This window comes from Moschus berezovskii, chromosome 8 (assembly GCF_049115385.1).
Source record: "Moschus berezovskii isolate FMDL1 chromosome 8, NW_MosBer_1.0, whole genome shotgun sequence".
NCBI classification, from domain to species: Eukaryota; Metazoa; Chordata; class Mammalia; order Artiodactyla; family Moschidae; genus Moschus; species Moschus berezovskii.
The window spans coordinates 97,113,255-97,130,514 of NC_142467.1; the positions used below are offsets into that span (position 1 = coordinate 97,113,255).

The following is a 17,260-nucleotide window of genomic DNA, read 5'->3' on the forward strand; positions in this document are numbered from 1 at the left end:
GTCACTTCAGTCGTGTCCGACTCTTTGCAACCCCATGGACTGTAGCCCACCAGGCTCTTCTGTCCAGGGGATTCTCCAGGCTAGAATACTGGAGTGGGTTCCCGTGCCCTCTCCAGGGGATCTTCCTCACCCAGGGATCGAACCTCCATCTCCTGCGTTATAGACGGATTCTTTACCACTGAGCCACAGGGGAAGCCATGGCATGACCCAAAAGAAAAAAGTAGTGTTACGTTTGACATCTCATGGGAACCCCAGATGACCAGGTCTCGGGGGTGTTTTCTTGACTCCCTCCTCCCAACTGCTTGCTGTGTCCTACACACCTGCTGGGAAGACGTGGTTCAAGTGATGGGAACAGGTGGCCCATGGTCTGGGGCCAGCGCCCTTGGGCTGCTGGCACAGGGTGTCAGAAGCAAGAGGTCTGTCTGAAGAAGTTCTGTCTGTCCTCAAAGCGCCTGATTTTGTTTTCACAGAAAATCATCTTCAGGCCCTGTTGCCGAGGACGCTAGGTACGACTCACCTGTGGGACGTCCGCGTGGCCCCTGGTGGCTGCACAGTGCAGGGCCAGTGGGCCCGCGGGGCAGGAAGCATGTTGAGCCCCTTTGAGATCCCCGGGGGCCTTCTGTGGTTTGATGCATGCATCGCGCTGTTCTGCCGAGAGGGGGCGCTTCACAAATTCACACCTTAAACGCCTTCACCTTGAAATGGAACCTGGGCATGATTGTGGGGGGGCCGGGGGGTATACTAACTAACACACTCTTACTAAAACATAGAATCGAGGGTGTACTTACTTCCTAGGGCGCTTCCAAGATGCTGCCCATTTTCCCTCCATGCCGTGACACATTTATTTATCAAGGCTACCGTTTGTGCGGAACCGCTGGGCACTCAGTCGAAACCACGTAGCAGCAGGTAGTGGGGAAAGCAGGTCCAGGAGTGGAACATTTTTATCTGGGGTGACTAGTGAGGGATGACGGCAGGCCTGAGCTCAGGTGTGCTGTGACCCTGTATTCCGCTGAAGACAGGGATGCTCCCCTTTGACGCGTGTCTTAGAGAGTCAACTATGCTTCAATGTGAGGAAACCCTGGTGGCTCAGCTAGTAAAGAATCCGCCTGAAATGCAGAAGATCCCGGTTCGATTACTGAGTTGGGAAGATTCCGCTGGAGAAGAGGTAGGCTACTCTCTCCAGGCTTTATGGGCTTCCGTGGTAGCTCAGACGGTAAAGAATCTGCCTACAGTGCTGGAGACCTGGGTTCGATCCCTGAGTTGGGAAGATCCCCTGGAAAAGGGAATGGCTACCCACTCCAGTATTCTTGCCTGAAGAATCCCATGGACAGAGAAGCCTGGTAGGCCACAGTTCACGGAGTTGCAAAAAGTCAGACACGACTGAGCGACTAATTAGAGCTTGCCTGGAGAATCTCAGGGACGGGAGAGCCTTGTGGGCTTCCGTCTATGGGGTCACACAGAGTCGGACACGACTGAAGTGACTTAGCAGCAGCAGCAGCAGCAAAAAACAAGAAGGATTGAAGGGTGAGGGGGTGTGGTGTCCTGGAGGAGAGGACAGGCAGAGAGAACGTGGCGAAAGGGAAGTCGGTGGAAAGAATCCTGGACTCTTGGGAAGAACAGCAGGGGAGACTGGAAAGGCAGGGTAAGAGCTATGAGGAACGATTTTATTCTTCCAAGGGAGGGTTTATTTCTTTTCAGGCAAGGTTCGGCCCCAGTCTGCCCTCTAGTGGCCACTTGGAATATAATCTGTAGGAAATAGATGGGGAAACAGTGGAAACAGTGTCAGATTTTTTTTGGGGGGGCTCCAAAATCACTGTAGATGCTGATTTGCAGCCATGAAATTAAAAGACGCTTACTCCTTGGAAGGAAAGTTATGACCAACCTAGATAGTATATTAAAAAGCAGAGACATTACTTTACCAACAAAGTCCCTCTAGTCAAGGCTATGGTTTTTCCCGTGGTCATGTATGGATGTGAGAGTTGGACTGTGAAGAAAGCTGATCGCCGAAGAATTGATGCTTTTGAACTGTGGTGCTGGAGAAGACTCTTGAGAGTCCCTTGGACTGCAAGGAGATCCAACCAGTCCATTCTAAAGGAGATCAATCCTGGGTGGTCACTGGAAGGACTGATGCTAAAGCTGATACTCCAATACTTTGGCCACCTCATGCGATGAGTTGACTCACTGGAAAAGACTCTGATGCTGGGAAGGATTGGGGGTGGGAGGAGAAGGGGATGACAGAGAATGAGATGGCTGGATGTCATCACCGACTCAATGGACATGAGTTGGAGTGAACTCTGGGAGTTAGTGATGGACAGGGAGGCCTGGCGTGCTGTGATTCATGGGGTCACAAAGAGTCGGACACGACTGAGCGACTGAACTGACTGACTGACTGGAAGAAAGATCTGGGCTTCCCTGATGGCTCAGATGGTAAAGAGTCCACCTACGATGCAGGAGACCCAGGCTCGATCCCTGGGTGGGGAAGATCCCTAGGAGCAAGAAATGGCAACCCACTCCAGTATTCTTGCCTGGAAAATCCCGTGGACAGCGGAGCCTGGCAGGCCACAGTTGATGGAGTTGCAAAGAGTCAGGCACGACTGTAGCACAATGGCTCAGCGGCTAAAGAATCCACCTGCAATGCGGGAGACAGGAGGTGAGGTTTCCATTCCTGGGAGGGGAAGGAAGATCCCCTGTAGAAGGAAATGGCAACCCACTCCGGTATTCTTGCCTGGAAAATCCCACAGACTTGACCCTGGAGGGCTAAAATTCCAACGGGTCTGAAGAATCAGACAGGCCTGAGCGTTCAAGGCACACACCCACACACAAAGATCTAGAAATTTGAGAACTTGATCCAATCATGGGGGTCTTCTGTGACCATGTGGTGGTCTTGTCCTATTGGATATAATCCTTTGGGTATATGCATATTTGGCCTGTTAGAGGCCATTTATGTTTCTTTTTGATTATATAATCAATTTTTCAGTAGTTATTCATGAGACCCCAGGGTCTCCATCATTTCTGGAAGGCTCGTCCGTGCTTGTATAGAAATGTTTTGAATCTTGCTAGCACGGGTGTATCTTTGGCTTACTAGCTTTGGTTTCCATTCAGGAATGTCAATGGTCTTTTCAGACAAAAGGACCACAAAGAAAATCTTAGTGAGTACCCCCAAAGTAAGGTTTGATTTTGCTGATGACAACACAACAAAAACTAAAGGTAAACTTTAGGAGCTCGGACAGAAAACTCTACTTCCTGGTGATTAAAAGTGGATCACTTAGATTTCTATTGGGTGGAAGTTGAAATGGAAATTCTCATTAAAATCCATTTGGAGGGACTTCCTTGATGGTCCAGTGGTTGAGATTCCATGCTTCCAATGCAGGGAGGCCTGGGTTTGATCCCCGATCTCGGAGCTAGGATCCCATGCATGCTGCACAGTGCAGCAAAAAAAAAAAAAAAGATCCATTTGGAAAATATCAGAGACATGACCATCACATACCTTCACTTGTAGAATATTGCCAAAACTGGACTTTGTTGTAAATTAGTAGACTTAAATAATTTTTTGTAAATTAAGAAAAAAACTATAAAATATAAAATAGAATGTGTTAGGGAGGGAGGGAAAATTAATATAGCTAAATTTGTGGTAAATTCTCTGGATAACCATGAGCTCTTCAATTTGAAACTTTCAGAGGTGAAAATTTTAACTCGTCTAAGCTAATTCATGGGAAATAGATGGAAAAACAGTGGAAACAGTGTCAGACTTTATTTTTGGGGGCTCCAGAATCACTGCGGATGCTGATTGCAGCCATGAAATTAAAAGACGCTTACTCCTTGGAAGGAAAGTTATGACCAACCTAGACAGTATATTAAAAAGCAGAGACATTACTTTGCCAACAAAAGTCCATCTAGTCAAGGCTATAGGTTTTTCCCATGGTCATGTATGGATGTGAGAGTTGGACTGTGAAGAAACCTGATCGCCGAAGAATTGATGCTTTTGAACTGTGGTGCTGGAGAAGACTCTTGAGAGTCCCTCGGACTGCAAGGAGATCCAACCAGTCCATTCCAATCCTGGGTGTTCATTGGAAGGACTGATGCTAAAGCTGAAACTCCAATACTTTGGCCACCTCATGCGACGAGTTGACTCACTGGAAAAGACTCTGATGCTGGGAAGGATTGGTGGCGGAGGAGAAGGGGACGACAGAGAATGAGATGGCTGGATGACATCACTGACTCGATGGACATGAGTTTGAGTGAACTCCGGGAGTTGGTGATGGACAGGGAGGCCTGGCGTGCTGTGATTCGTGGGGTCACAGAGAGTTGGACACGACTGAGCGACTGAAGTGAAGTGAAGTGAAGTGAAGCTAATTCAGGAAGCAGCAGAAAGATTAACTATCCTAATGACCTTGGGAAAAGACTGGGAAAAAAGGTGTCAATGAATTCCTTCACAAAAAGGCCCCAGGTTTGGAGAGTTTTATAGATGCATTCTTTTACACTCTCAAAGAGAAACTATATTCAGAAACTTTTCCAGAGAATAGAAATATATGGAAATCTTCCCAATTCATTTTGTAAAACAACATCCCTTAGCAGAACCTGATGAAGATTCTACATTGAAAGAAAACCCCAGGACCAACTAATATGGGATTTTAGATCCAAATGTCCTAAACAAAGCACTGTGCTGGCAATACCATCAATCTCATAAGTTCAAGGATGGTTCAAGATCAGGTGTTCTGATAGTAGAATCTAATTCATCAAGAGATTCAATAAGGAAAGTCATAATAATATTATTAAATAACATTTATTAAAAATTATGAGGGGTGGTGGTTTGCCCGGGTGTCCAGTGGCTAAGATCCTGTGCTTCCACTGCAGGTGATAAGGGTTCAATCCCTGGCTGGGGAACTAAGATTTTTTAAATTACTAACCTAAAGAAGCTGGAATCAAGACTGCTGGGAGAAATATCAATAACCTCAGACATGCAGATGGCACCACCCTTATGGCAGAAAGTGAAGAAGAACTAAAGAGCTTCTTGATGAAAGTGAAAGAGGAGAGTGAAAAAGTTGGCTTAAAGCTCAACATACAGAAAACTAAGATCATGGCATCTGGTCCCATCACTTCATGGGAAATAGATGGGGAAACAATGGAAATAGTGAGAGACTTTATTTTTGGGGCTCCAAAATCATTGCTGATCGTGACTGCAGTCATGAAATTAAAAGATGCTTGCTCCTTGGAAGAAAAGCTATGACCAACCTAGATAGCATATTAAAAAGCAAAGACATTACTTTGCCCACAAAGGTCCGTCTAGTCAAAGCTACTTCTACTACTTTCTAGCCAAAGCGTCTACTCCAGTAGTCATGCGTGGATGTGAGAGTTGGACTATAAAGAAAGTTTCAGTTTCAGTTCAGTTCAGTCGCTCAGTTGTGTCCGACTCTTTGTGACCCCATGAATCACAGCACACCAGGCCTCACCAACTCCTGGAGTTCACTCAAACTCATGTCCACAGAGTCGGTGATGCCATCCAGCCATCTCATTCTCTGTTGTCCCCTTCTCCTCCTGCCCCCAATCCCTCCCAGCATCAGAGTCTTTTCCAGTGAGTCAACTCGTCGCATGAGGGGGCCAAAGTATTGGAGTTTCAGCTTCAGCATCAGTCCTTCCAATGAACACCCAGGACTGATCTCCAAAGCTCAGCACCAAAGAATTGATGCTTTTGAACTGTGGTATTGGAGAAGACTCTTGAGAGTCCCTTGTACTGCAAGGAGATCCAACCAGTCAATCCTAAAGGAAGTCAACCCTGACTATTCATTGGAAGCACTGATGCTAAAGCTGAAGCTCCAGTACTTTGGCCACCTGTTGCAAAGAGTTGACTCATTGGAAAAGACCTTGATGCTGGGAAAGATTGAAGGTGGGAGGAGAAGAGGACGACAGAGGATGAGATGGTTGGATGATTGAGTTTGAGTAAGCTCCAGGAGCTGGTGATGGACAGGAAAGCCTGGCATGCTGCAGTCCATGGGGTCTCAAAGAGCCAAACATGCTGAGTGACTGAACTGAACTGAACTTAAAGAAAGGTGGTTGGGGGAGAGGCCTTTTATAAAGCTAGGACTAGAAACTTCTGCAACAAGATAAATATTATTTAGATGAAACCAACATCCAAAGTAATATCTTTCTTAAAACTATTCCTGTTTACTTTGGAAGGAATCCAATCTCATCATAACTAATTAACAATTCTCTGAATATTTAGCCAGTGTAATAATGCAGAAATGAGAATTGGAATGGATTGTGGGAAACAAAAGCATTGACATTTTCAGATATTCTGATTCAAGAGTAGACAGACTGCCTGTTTTTGTCAACAAGTTTTATTGGAATGTAGTCACACCCACTTGTTTCTGGCTGTTTTCAAGCTGCCATGGCTTGAAAGCCATTGCAAGTTGAACGGCTGTGACAAAAAACACACGTCTGGCAAAACCCCAAATATTTACTATCTAGCATTTATGTGACAAGTTTACTGACCCTTTATCTAAGAGTGTTCCTTGAAAACCTAAGAAAATCAACCCTGAAATTCTTGGAACGAGAGTTTCAGAAAGTAGGTACAATATAAATAAACAAATAGGCAGCAGATATATTTGTGTGCTAAGCTGCTTCAGTCGTGTCTAACTCTTTGGCATCCTATGGACTGTAGCCTGCCAATCCCCTCTGTCCATGGGATTCTCCAGGCAAGAATACTGGGGCCGGTTGCCATGCCCTCCTCCGAGGGATCGTCCCAACTCGGGGATCAAACCCGCGTCTCATCTCCTGCATTGGCAGGCAGGATTTTTACCACTATTGTCACCTGGGAAACCCCTTTATGGGTGTGACCACAAGTCAGTTTAAAGCGTCTGGAGGGTAGCAATTTAGCCATAGGTATGAAGAGGCATAATCTAATAATTTCTTAGCATCTACTTTTAGGAACTAATGAGACACTTGGACAATGATCACAGTAATATTTATAATAGCAAAAAAATTGGGAATATGCTTATATTTGAAAAATTGGAGGGTGACTAAGTAAATTATGATTCTTACATTAGATGGAATATTCTACAGGTTTCCATGTTTTCTGCAATGAGCATGTGGCACTCTCATAACAAAGAGGGAATATCTTCACTTTGAATAAGAAAAAAAAAGTAAATTCCATCATACTTGAGACATTATGTATTCAAGAAAATATTTGAGATTGCTTCTAATACAAGTGAGCCAAGTGGATTATAGAACTAACTTGATCCCCCCATTATACCCATATGTAGCATTCACAGAAAAAATAATTGCCCAAAGGACATAGCTGTCAGTGTAATGCTAAGGAATTAAAATTTTCTTTATGCCTTTCTTTTTGGATTTGTAATTTTTTAGGCTATTAACATTTTTCTTTGTATATCTTTTAAAGGGGAGAAAGTGTGCTGATCGCATAGGCAATTTGGGGAGTTACCCTTAGCAACCTGAGTGTTAAGATTTTTTTTTACCAAGAATTGAAGTTTAATCACTTAGATTATACCATTGTCCTAAAGGGTCCTAAGAATAAGAAGATTATTTCTCCTGGTTAAACTGGTGATGGTGTAAAGTAGCTTGAACCATTTGGCAGGGCTAGACTCTTACACACTTTTGGCATCTCATTTTTGACACTTACCCTGGCTGGACTATTCATCTGCAAAATGAAAATCTGAAATTAAGCATGTTGAGGGGAATATTGGTGTGTCTACTATGGGTGGTCCCAGAGCCTCCCCACTCCTCTCTTGGGGTGGGCTTGCCTGACATGATGCCTATTAGGGCATCTTCTTTAAAAGCGACTCTGGGTTATAATTCCTGGAAATTTACACTGTAATCTACACGCTCCTCCCCTTGAATCTCACTTCATCTCAATCTTTGGTTTTAAGCCTTTTATTCTCCAGCAGCATTTTTTCAAAGATGGTGATTGTATGACCAGGTGTGTCCTCCTGTCATGACAGGCCTTCGAGGAAACGAAGAGCCCTTGGTGACGTGGGGAATGTGACAGCAGCTGTGCCCACCGTTCTGGGGTTCCCCAATACCTCCTCCACCAGCACGCCCACGAGCTCGGAGGAGCACAGACCCTTTGAGAAAGTGGTGAACAAGGAGTCGCTGGTCATCTCCGGCCTGCGTCACTTTACTGGCTATCGCATCGAGCTTCAGGCTTGCAACCAAGATTCCCCTGAGGAGAGGTGTAGTGTGGCTGCCTATGTCAGCGCCAGGACCATGCCTGAAGGTAGGTCGACTCATCACAGAGCCAAGAGACACAGGCTAACCAAGGAAGCTCTCCACTCTCTAGGCAGCATACATGAGACTTTATTATTCTTCATCATTTTTCATTTTCCCCTGAGATGCAGTGGACGTAAAACATTGTGTAAATTTCAGGTGTACAATGTTTTGATTTGCTCCATTATACATTGCAAAATCTTTACCACAATAGCATTAGCTAACATCTCTATCAGGGCACAAAATTACCATTTCTTGTTTGTGGTGAGAACATTTTAGATCTACTGTCTTAGCAGCTTTCAAGTATAAAACACAGCATTATTAACTTTGTGCTTCTCTGGTGGCTCAGACAGTAAAGAATCTGCCTGCAGTGCAGGAGACCCAGGTTTGATCCCTAGATTGGGAAGGTCCCCTGAAAAGGGGACTGGCAACCCACTCTAGTATTCTAGCCTGGAGAATTCCATGGGAGGAGCCTGGTGAGCTACAGTTCATGGGGTTGCAAAGAGTCACACACAACTGAGTGACACACACATACATTGTTAACTATACTCATCTTTCTTGTTGTTGTTTAGTCACTAAGTGTCTGACTCTTTTTCTGTATGTGAGTCATAAGAAAAATAAAGTGAAATTAAGAAATACATACATATATAGTACATATATAATATATTAGGGTTCTCCAGAGAGACCTAACCAACAGTGTGTAAGATAGATCAATAGATACATAGATAGATGCATAGATAGTCATAAATACGTAAATAATTCCATGAGAATGTCCATTCTCCAATAAGGGAAATGGAACACAGTTACACAACCAATTTAAGGTCGCTCAGCTGCTCAGTGGTGGAGGTAGGGTTTGATCCAGGGATCGACTCCCCGACACTAATCACTGCTCCTTACAGCCAAGGCAGATGACATTGTTGGCCCTGTGACCCATGAAATCTTCGAGAACAACGTCGTTCACTTGATGTGGCAGGAGCCCAAGGAACCCAACGGTCTGATTGTGCTGTATGAAGTGAGTTATCGTCGATACGGCGAGGAGGTAAGACCCTTGATGCCTGGGATGTGCCTTCAAGTCTGAGTCTGTTATTGGCACCTCCTTCCTTTCCATAAATTCTGGCCCTTGTGCTTCTCTCATTAGATGCTTTGTCATGAAGACATATATGTGACTTTCCAGGGAGATGGGTCAGGTCCAGCATTTTATTGTAGCTAAACTCTCCCCAGGACTGTGTGCCCCATGCATGCTAAATGCTTTGTACATGGTATCTCATTTATCCAATTTTACCACATCTAACATGTGACAAGAAGCCGTGTTATTCTCATAGACTGCTCAGAAAGAAAAAGGTTCTGCCCATTCTAAGATGCATTCAGATTTCAGAAATGTCAAATGTGGAAATAATATGTCTCTTGGGATCAGTGAAGTACAATAAATCCTCAGAAAACCCAATGAGCTTGGTACTGATAGAGGCATCCAGAATTTAATTGCATCCACATTACTTTGCCAACCAAGGTCCGTCTAGTCAAGGCTATGTTTTTTCCCGTGGTCATGTATGGATGTGAGAGTTGGACTGTGAAGAAAGCTGATCGCCGAAGAATTGATGCTTTTGAACTGTGGTGCTGGAGAAGACTCTTGAGAGTCCCTTGGACTGCAAGGAGATCCAACCAGTCCATTCTAAAGGAAATCAGTCCTGGGTGTTCATTGGAAGGACTGGTGCTAAAGCTGAAACTGCAATACTTTGGCCACCTCATGTGACGAGTTGACTCACTGGAAAAGACTCTGATGCTGGGAGGGATTGGGGGTGGGAGGAGACGGGGATGACAGAGAATGAGATGGCTGGATGGCATCACTGACTCGATGGACATGAGTTTGAGTGAACTCCGGGAGTTGGTGATGGACAGGGAGGCCTGTCGTGCTGTGATTCATGGGGTCACAAAGAGTCGGACACGACTGAGTGACTGAGCACACACACATGCCAGAGAGGCACTGCTGAGGCTTGGGCTGATTGGGGCCACTTCTCCCATTTACTGGATGACAGGTCACCTCCCTGAGCTGACCCAGAGGGTGTACCCTGCCATCAATTGAGCCCTTTGCAATGATCCGTTTACACCTCACAGTGACCCTACAAGGTAGAATCTGCTGGTGAGTGTCTCCCTTTATGGCTGAGAGAATGGAAATTTAGGGAGCCAAATAGACTTTCTCAAGGTTACACATCCAACACTCAAACCCAGACCCTGGGACTCTGGTGCCTGCCATCTGCCACTGAGGGTGATCACGTGGATCAGAGGTGATTTTCTATAAGGGGCCAGAGAGTGAATATTTTCTGCTTTCAGAACCATACAGTCTCTGGGTCAACTGCTTGGCGCTGCCATCATAGCTTCAAAGCAGACACAGAATGAAAATGAGTGGGCATGACCGTTTGCCAATAAAACTTTATTTACAAAATCAAGCAGTGGACCAGATTCAGCCTGTGGGCTCTAGTTTGCCAACCCCTAAGAGAGGTTGTTGGCTTCCCCGGTGGCTCAGCGGTAAAGAATATGCCTGCAATGTGGGAGCTGAGGGAGATGTGGGTTCAATCCCTGGGTCAGGGAGATCCCCTGGAGGAGGGCATGGCAATCCACTCCAGATTTCTTGCCTGGAGAATCCCATGGATAAAGGAGCCCGGTGGGTTACAGCCCATGGGGTCGCAGAGTCAGACACAACTGACTTAGCATGCATGCAACAGAAGTTGGTGGGCACAGTTTGGCTTCCCCAAGCCAGAGATGACAAATGGACCTCCATCTGTTGATCCCTCCTGGGACCACATCTCTGGGTGCCCAGATATTCAGCTTTGATGATGATTTAGAACTGAAATCAGCAAACTATGATCTATGGGCCAAACTGGCCCCTGGCCTGTTTTTATATGTCCTGCCCAGTTGTCTAGAGAAATAGTTGTCAAGGAAAAATATGTACCAGTGTGAGTCCAGTGGCCGAGCCCAGAATCAGTGTGGGAGAGGAGCCTTCAGGGGTATATAAAGAGAGGCACGATTCACAGGGAGCCACTAGTGCACAGGTGATTTAATATCTTATCCCATATATATTAAGCCGATTTGTTCTAAAGAAATAGTTCAGATTTGGGTTGGTAGCAAAGCTTTATGCATAAGAATTTCACCACTAACAAAAAGTGCAAGCCACTAGATGTCCACCCATTGGAGAGTAGATACATAGAAGATGGTGCTTACATAAAACTGGTGGATATACAGTTTTTATTAAAGGTTTTATGTTAGGGGTGATCATGGCCCAGTATAACGGGGAGACTGAGATTTCCAGCACTGGATTTTGGACGCGGAGAGTCGGACACGACTGAGCGACTGATCTGATCTGATCTGAAGCTGTTACTTCATCTTCCACCAGCAGCCACGAAAGTAACTTATGACCAAAGGGAAGCTTATTAGCTTCCATAACTAGCTGATGGAGTTCAGGCACAGCTGGATCCAGATTCCTTTGGATATTTTGTGTCTCAAGGGTCCTTGCAGTGAGCCCAATAGCTCCTGGCTGTCCTGTGATTTTAGAGGTTCCAACCCTCATATTCTTTCAGCACTAAGCCTGGAAGAAGAGAGTCTGTGTCCCAGCATTTCCAGCCAGGCTGAGGTCACATGACACCCAGTCATACGACCAGGACAGTGTTATGTGCTGATTGGCTTAGGCATAAGGGTTTTTAAATAACGGCTTAATTGAGATACATTCATACAAGGTAAAATACAACCACTTAACACATATTAATGCGAAGAGCTGATTCATTTGAAAAGACCCTGATTTCTGGGAAAGATTGGAGGTGGGAGGAGAAGGGGACGACAGAGATGAGATGGTTGGATGGCATCACCGACTCAATAGACATGAGTTTGAGTGGACTTCGGGAGTTGGTGATGGACAGGGAGGCCTGGCGTGCTGCAGTCCATGGGACTGCAAAGAGTCAGACACAACTGAGTGACTGAACTGAACTGAACACATATTAATGCAATGTAGTGATTTGTAATATAGTTACAGAGTTGTGCTATGATCACCACAATTCCAGAATATTTTCATCACTTCTCAAAGAAAGCCTACCTCCACCTCCAGTCATTAAACCCCCAATCTTTCCTACCTCCTTTCCTTTCAGCCCTTGGTAATCACTAATCTGCTTTCTGTCTCTATGGAGACAGGTCTCTGCTACTGTGGCCATCTCATCCTCATTTGCCTGGAATTTCCCAGGTTTGAACACTAAAGTCCCGCATCCCAATATAACATGGGTAAATTGGTACAGGTATTACCCTATTGGCACTGGATCCAACCCTTCTCCCAGCTACCTTTGCTGGCCTGCCTTTCTCATTTCTGGGACCCAAAGATCACCAGTAGGGCTTTCCTAGTGGCTCAGCTGATAAAGAATCAGCTTGCAATGTGGGACACCTGGGTTCGATCCCTGGGTTGGGAAGATTTCCCTGGAGAAGAGAATGGCTACCCACTCCAGTATTGTGACCTGGAGAATTCCATGGACTCTATAGTCCATGGGGTCTCAAAGAGTTGGACACGACTAAGTGACTTTCACTTCACTTCACAGGTTTGAACACTAAATTTCTGCATCCCAATATAACATGGGTTACCCTATTGGCACTGGATCCAACCTTAACTTCTCCCAGCCACCGTTGCTGGCCTGCTTCTCTCATTTCTGGAACCCGAGGGTCACCAGTAGGAATCCCTACCACCAGTCCCCATCATAAACTCTGCCTGATCCTGATCCCAGACAGACCAGCCCTATTTGCTCTTTAGGGGAACAGGGAGTTGGAGGGAAAGTTAGGAGTGAGAGGTTGTAATACCTTAAAGAAAAAAAAAACTCTTCATGAACAAAACTGGCCTGTTATTTCCATTTTCTTTAATTGTCTAGCACCGCTTTGAATAATGTGTGTGTACGCTCAGTTGCTCAGTTGTGTCTGACTCTTTGTGGCCCTGTGGACTGTAGCCCACCAGGCTCCTCTGTCTATGGGATGTTCCAGGCAAGAATACTGCAGGGGGTTGCCATTTCCTCTTACGGGGGGATCTTCCCCACCCAGGGGTTGAACCCATGACTCTGGCAACTCTTGTATTGACGGGCAGGTTCTTTACCACTGTACCACCTGGGAAACCCTTGATAAAGGAAAAAAGTAAAGTAAAAAAAAGTGTTTTTGCACCAGTTGTACTGTTGGGATGTAATTTTGCCAGGTTTACAAAATTCTCTCCAGCATTTGGTGGGAGGTCATTTCCCCTCTTATTTGCTAGTTGAACAGCCAAAACCACCATTGTTTTTGATTCTGCCTCTCCTTGAACTTTGCATCAGTCATTTCTCCCCTCACCACTTCCCCTCCCATCCTGGGACACCCTGGACCCAGGAACCATCTCCTTGGAAAGAGCTTCAATTTTCAGTTTCTGTGCACTTAACACCTTTGCCTCAGCATGTTTTTGCAGTTTTGAGCTGTTTTTCTTTTTTTCCCCCTTTTTTAAACAAACTTTTCTGTAATTGGCTTCTTCATTCTTCATCAGACTTGCTTCTTGTTTTTTTTTTTTTTTTGGTGTCTCTAGTTCCTTCCATTGGAGAAGGCAATGGCACCCCACTCCAGTACTCTTGCCTGGAAAATCCCATGGATGGAGGAGCCTGGTAGGCTGTGGTCCATGGGGTCGGTAAGAGTCGGACACAACTGAGTGACTTCACTTTCACTTTTCACTTTCATGCATTGGAGAAGGAAATGGCAACCCACTCCAGTGTTCTTGCCTAGAGAATCCCAGGGGCGGCGGAGCCTGGTGGGCTGCCGTCTATGGGGTCACACAGAGTCAGACACGACTGAAGTGACTTAGCAGCAGCAGCAGCAGTTCCTTCCATCAGGCTCCCTTCTCCGTCCTCACCCCTCGAGGTACCCGACCAGCACTGGAGGCTATGTTTTCCCTTTCTCTCCAGATAGCAGCTCCCTTTGGTTTCTATATTTGCTGATTTGTCCCTTTCCACTGGGTGACTCATTTGACTTGGAAGAACCTTTGGACTAGACTTTCCCACTCCTGCCACTAGCCCGATCTGTTTTCTTGCTGTTATTATCACATGATAAGCACGGGAGTTTTTACGTTTCTCTCTCTCTTCTCACTCCCTCCTGAAATTTTCCAGTCCAGTTCCCTGCGTGCACTATGAACTTGGAGCTGTTTTGGAAAGTTTTAAAACAGGCCGACGCTTACAGGTTTCATGATCATATTTCCCAGTGAGCCTTATGCTTCTCCTAATAGGCCCTGGGTTTCTTTCTTTTTACATGTTTATTGCTGGGGTGTGTATGCTTACTTATCTCTACCCTTCTTGCCAGACATTTGAGTAGATCCCAACTCTTTTAGATCCCCTGGAGAAGGAATTGGCAACTCACTCCAGTATTCTTGCCTGGGAAATCCCATGGAGAGAGGAGCCTGACGGGCTACAGTCCATGGGGTCACAAAGAGTTGGATATGAGTGAATGTGCACGTGTGCACACACTCACACACACACACTCACACACACACAAACACACCCAAACTCTTTTAATAAATAAATAAAAAGGCTGCATTGTGAGAAGGAAGCTGTTTTAAAATTTGTCCTTAAGGCATTAAGTCCATGTATCTGCTTGGTTCTCAGGTGATTTAGGAGATCTGGGTTCCTTCTTTCCTGCCCTCCCAGAGTCCTGGTGAAAATACTCCATGGTGGTTTCAAGGAAGCCAGACAGTTGGTGGTTTTGGAGCCAGACAATTCTGTGTTCAAGGGCTGCCCTGCCAATGACCAGATATGAGATCTGGGACAAATCATTTCAACTCCCCCAGAAGCAGAAGACAAACTATGCACTGCCTGTTTTTGTACAGCTCATGAGCTAAGAATCACTTTCACATCTTAAAACAGTTGAAAAAAATTCAAAAGAAAAATAGTAGCTCGTGTGTGTGTGTGTGTGTGTGTGCGTTTGTCACTCAGTTGTCTCCAATTCTTTGTGACCCCATAGACTGTAGCCTGCCAGGCTCCTCTGTCCCTGGATTTCTCCAGGCAAGACTACTGGAGTGGGTTGCGATTCCCTTCTCCAGGGGATCTACCTGACCTAGGGATTGAACCTGGGTCTCCTGCATTGCAGGCAGATTCTTTACTGTTTGAGCCACCAGGGAAGCCCTAGTATCTCACATGTGTAAATTTCTGCGAGGTTCAGCTTTCAGCATCTACTGTGTCTTGTGGGCACACAGCCACGCCTGTTTGTCTACGGATATTAGAGATTCAGGATCTGGTTCTGACTGCTTTTGAGCTGATGAAGGTTGAATTGGTAACAGTGACCACCTGGCCCTCTTGGAGCTAAAAATAATTTACTCTCTGGCCCTTTGCAGCCAAAGTTCACTGACTTCTGCTCTAAGTCTCGCTTTCCTTGTTTCTAACTAAGCTAAGCGTGACATCGTAAGGGTTAAGTGCCATGATCTAAGCCATGTGCTTGGCTATCGTTTTGGAATATTGGCTACTGTCAACAATAACTTCTCTGAAAACGTGAAAGTCACTCAGTCATGTCCAACTCTTTGCAACCCCTTGGACTGTAGCCCACCAGGCTCCTCTGTCCATGGGATTCTCCAGGCAAGGATACTGGAGTGGGTTGCCATTTCCAGGGGATCTTCCTGATCCAGGGATCGAAGCTGGGTCCCTTGCATTACAGGTGGATTCTTAACCCTCAGAGCCACCAGGGAAGCCCGATAACCTCTCTGCTACTGCTAAGTCACTTCAGTCGTGTCCGACTCTGTGCGACCCCATAGACGGAAGCCCACCAGGCTCCCCCGTCCCTGGGATTCTCCAGGCAAGAACACTGGAGTGGGTTGCCATTTCCTTCTCCAGTGTGTGAAAGTGAAAAGTGAAAGTGAAGTCGCTCAGTCGTGTCCGACCCTTAGCGACCCCATGGACTGCAGCCTACCAGGCTCCTCCATCCATGGGATTTTCTAGGCAATAGTACTGGAGTGGCTTGCCATTGCCTTCTCCGGATAACCTCTCTATCTGTGCCTTATCCATAGAGCTACAGTTCTGGAATTCCACGAGGCTCAACATTGCTCACGTGTTGCAGTGTTTATGCCCCACTCTCTCCATGTCGTTTCTGAGTGGGATCTTTGTCTTTCAGGAGCTGCACCTCTGTGTCTCCCGCCGGCATTATGCTCTGGAGCGTGGCTGCCGGCTGCGCGGGCTGCCTCCTGGGAATTACAGCGTGCGAGTTCGGGCCACCTCCCTGGCAGGCAATGGGTCTTGGACGGAAGCCACCTATTTCTACGTGACAGACTATTGTAAGTCTGCATGGCCACTTTGACTGGTAGAGTCTGTGCTTGGTGCTGGGTCTAGCAGGGCATTTCAAAGGAAGCTTGGGGAAGCCTGGAGGCTGTGGGTACAGACTCTGACTTGACCTCGGGGTCCACCGGCTGCTGCTGTGTGACCAGGGCAAGATGCTTGCCCTCTCTGAGCCCATGCTTCCTCATCCGACTGTGGGTATAATACTAGGACCACCACTGGAGGTGAAGGGAGGCTTCAGTGACATCATGAATGTCAAGTGGCTGGCACAGGGCACGTGTGATAAGCACATTAGCTCCTGTTATTGGGGTCTCCGTCTTTGTCTTCAGATGGGCCATGTCCCCCAAGGGAGTATGTGGGAGCTTATCTACTCAGCCTTGGGCATGCTGGCAGGAAGTGCTGCCATTGAGCGAGCTGGACACACTGTGGACAGTAGAATAGGGAGAGATGGGGAGAGCTGAGCTGGTCGGGGAGTGCTTCCTGGAGGCGGTGACTTCTTGACTGAAACCTGGAAGAATGTATAAGAGAGGACAGACCAGTGGGTGTAGGAACCCATACGCTTAGCAGGAGGGGCAATTCTAGACCAGGAGGAGTGGAAACTTGGGTGGGAGGGGGGCAGATAGAGCTTCTGCTTAGTTGGCTGGAGTTTTATCTACCAGGCTTGGTGAGACTGTGGAAATGGAAAGGGATTCTTGCTGGGCTGGTTCTGGTCAAGGTTGGGGTCAGGATGAGTGTTCTGACACTAACCAGGT

At 46.3% G+C, this 17,260-nt stretch overlaps 1 protein-coding gene across 5 annotated transcripts in view; it reads left to right on the forward strand.

Moving 5' to 3' along the window:
- The window catches only part of INSR (insulin receptor), a 151,104-nt gene that overhangs the window by 112,582 nt on the left and 21,262 nt on the right, over positions 1-17,260 (forward strand). For 3 of the 5 annotated variants that reach the window (XR_016038087.1, XM_055428929.2, XM_055428928.2), the window contains exons 11-14: positions 471-506; positions 7,956-8,230; positions 9,120-9,259; positions 16,348-16,507. Coding sequence is in view for 4 of the 5 variants with exons in the window: in XM_055428929.2 (XP_055284904.1) it covers positions 471-506; positions 7,956-8,230; positions 9,120-9,259; positions 16,348-16,507 (611 nt within the window). In the remaining variant the exon portion in view is untranslated. The remainder of the gene's footprint in view (positions 1-470; positions 507-7,955; positions 8,231-9,119; positions 9,260-16,347; positions 16,508-17,260) is intronic. The other 2 variants (XM_055428931.2, XM_055428930.2) reach the window with 1 other exon arrangement.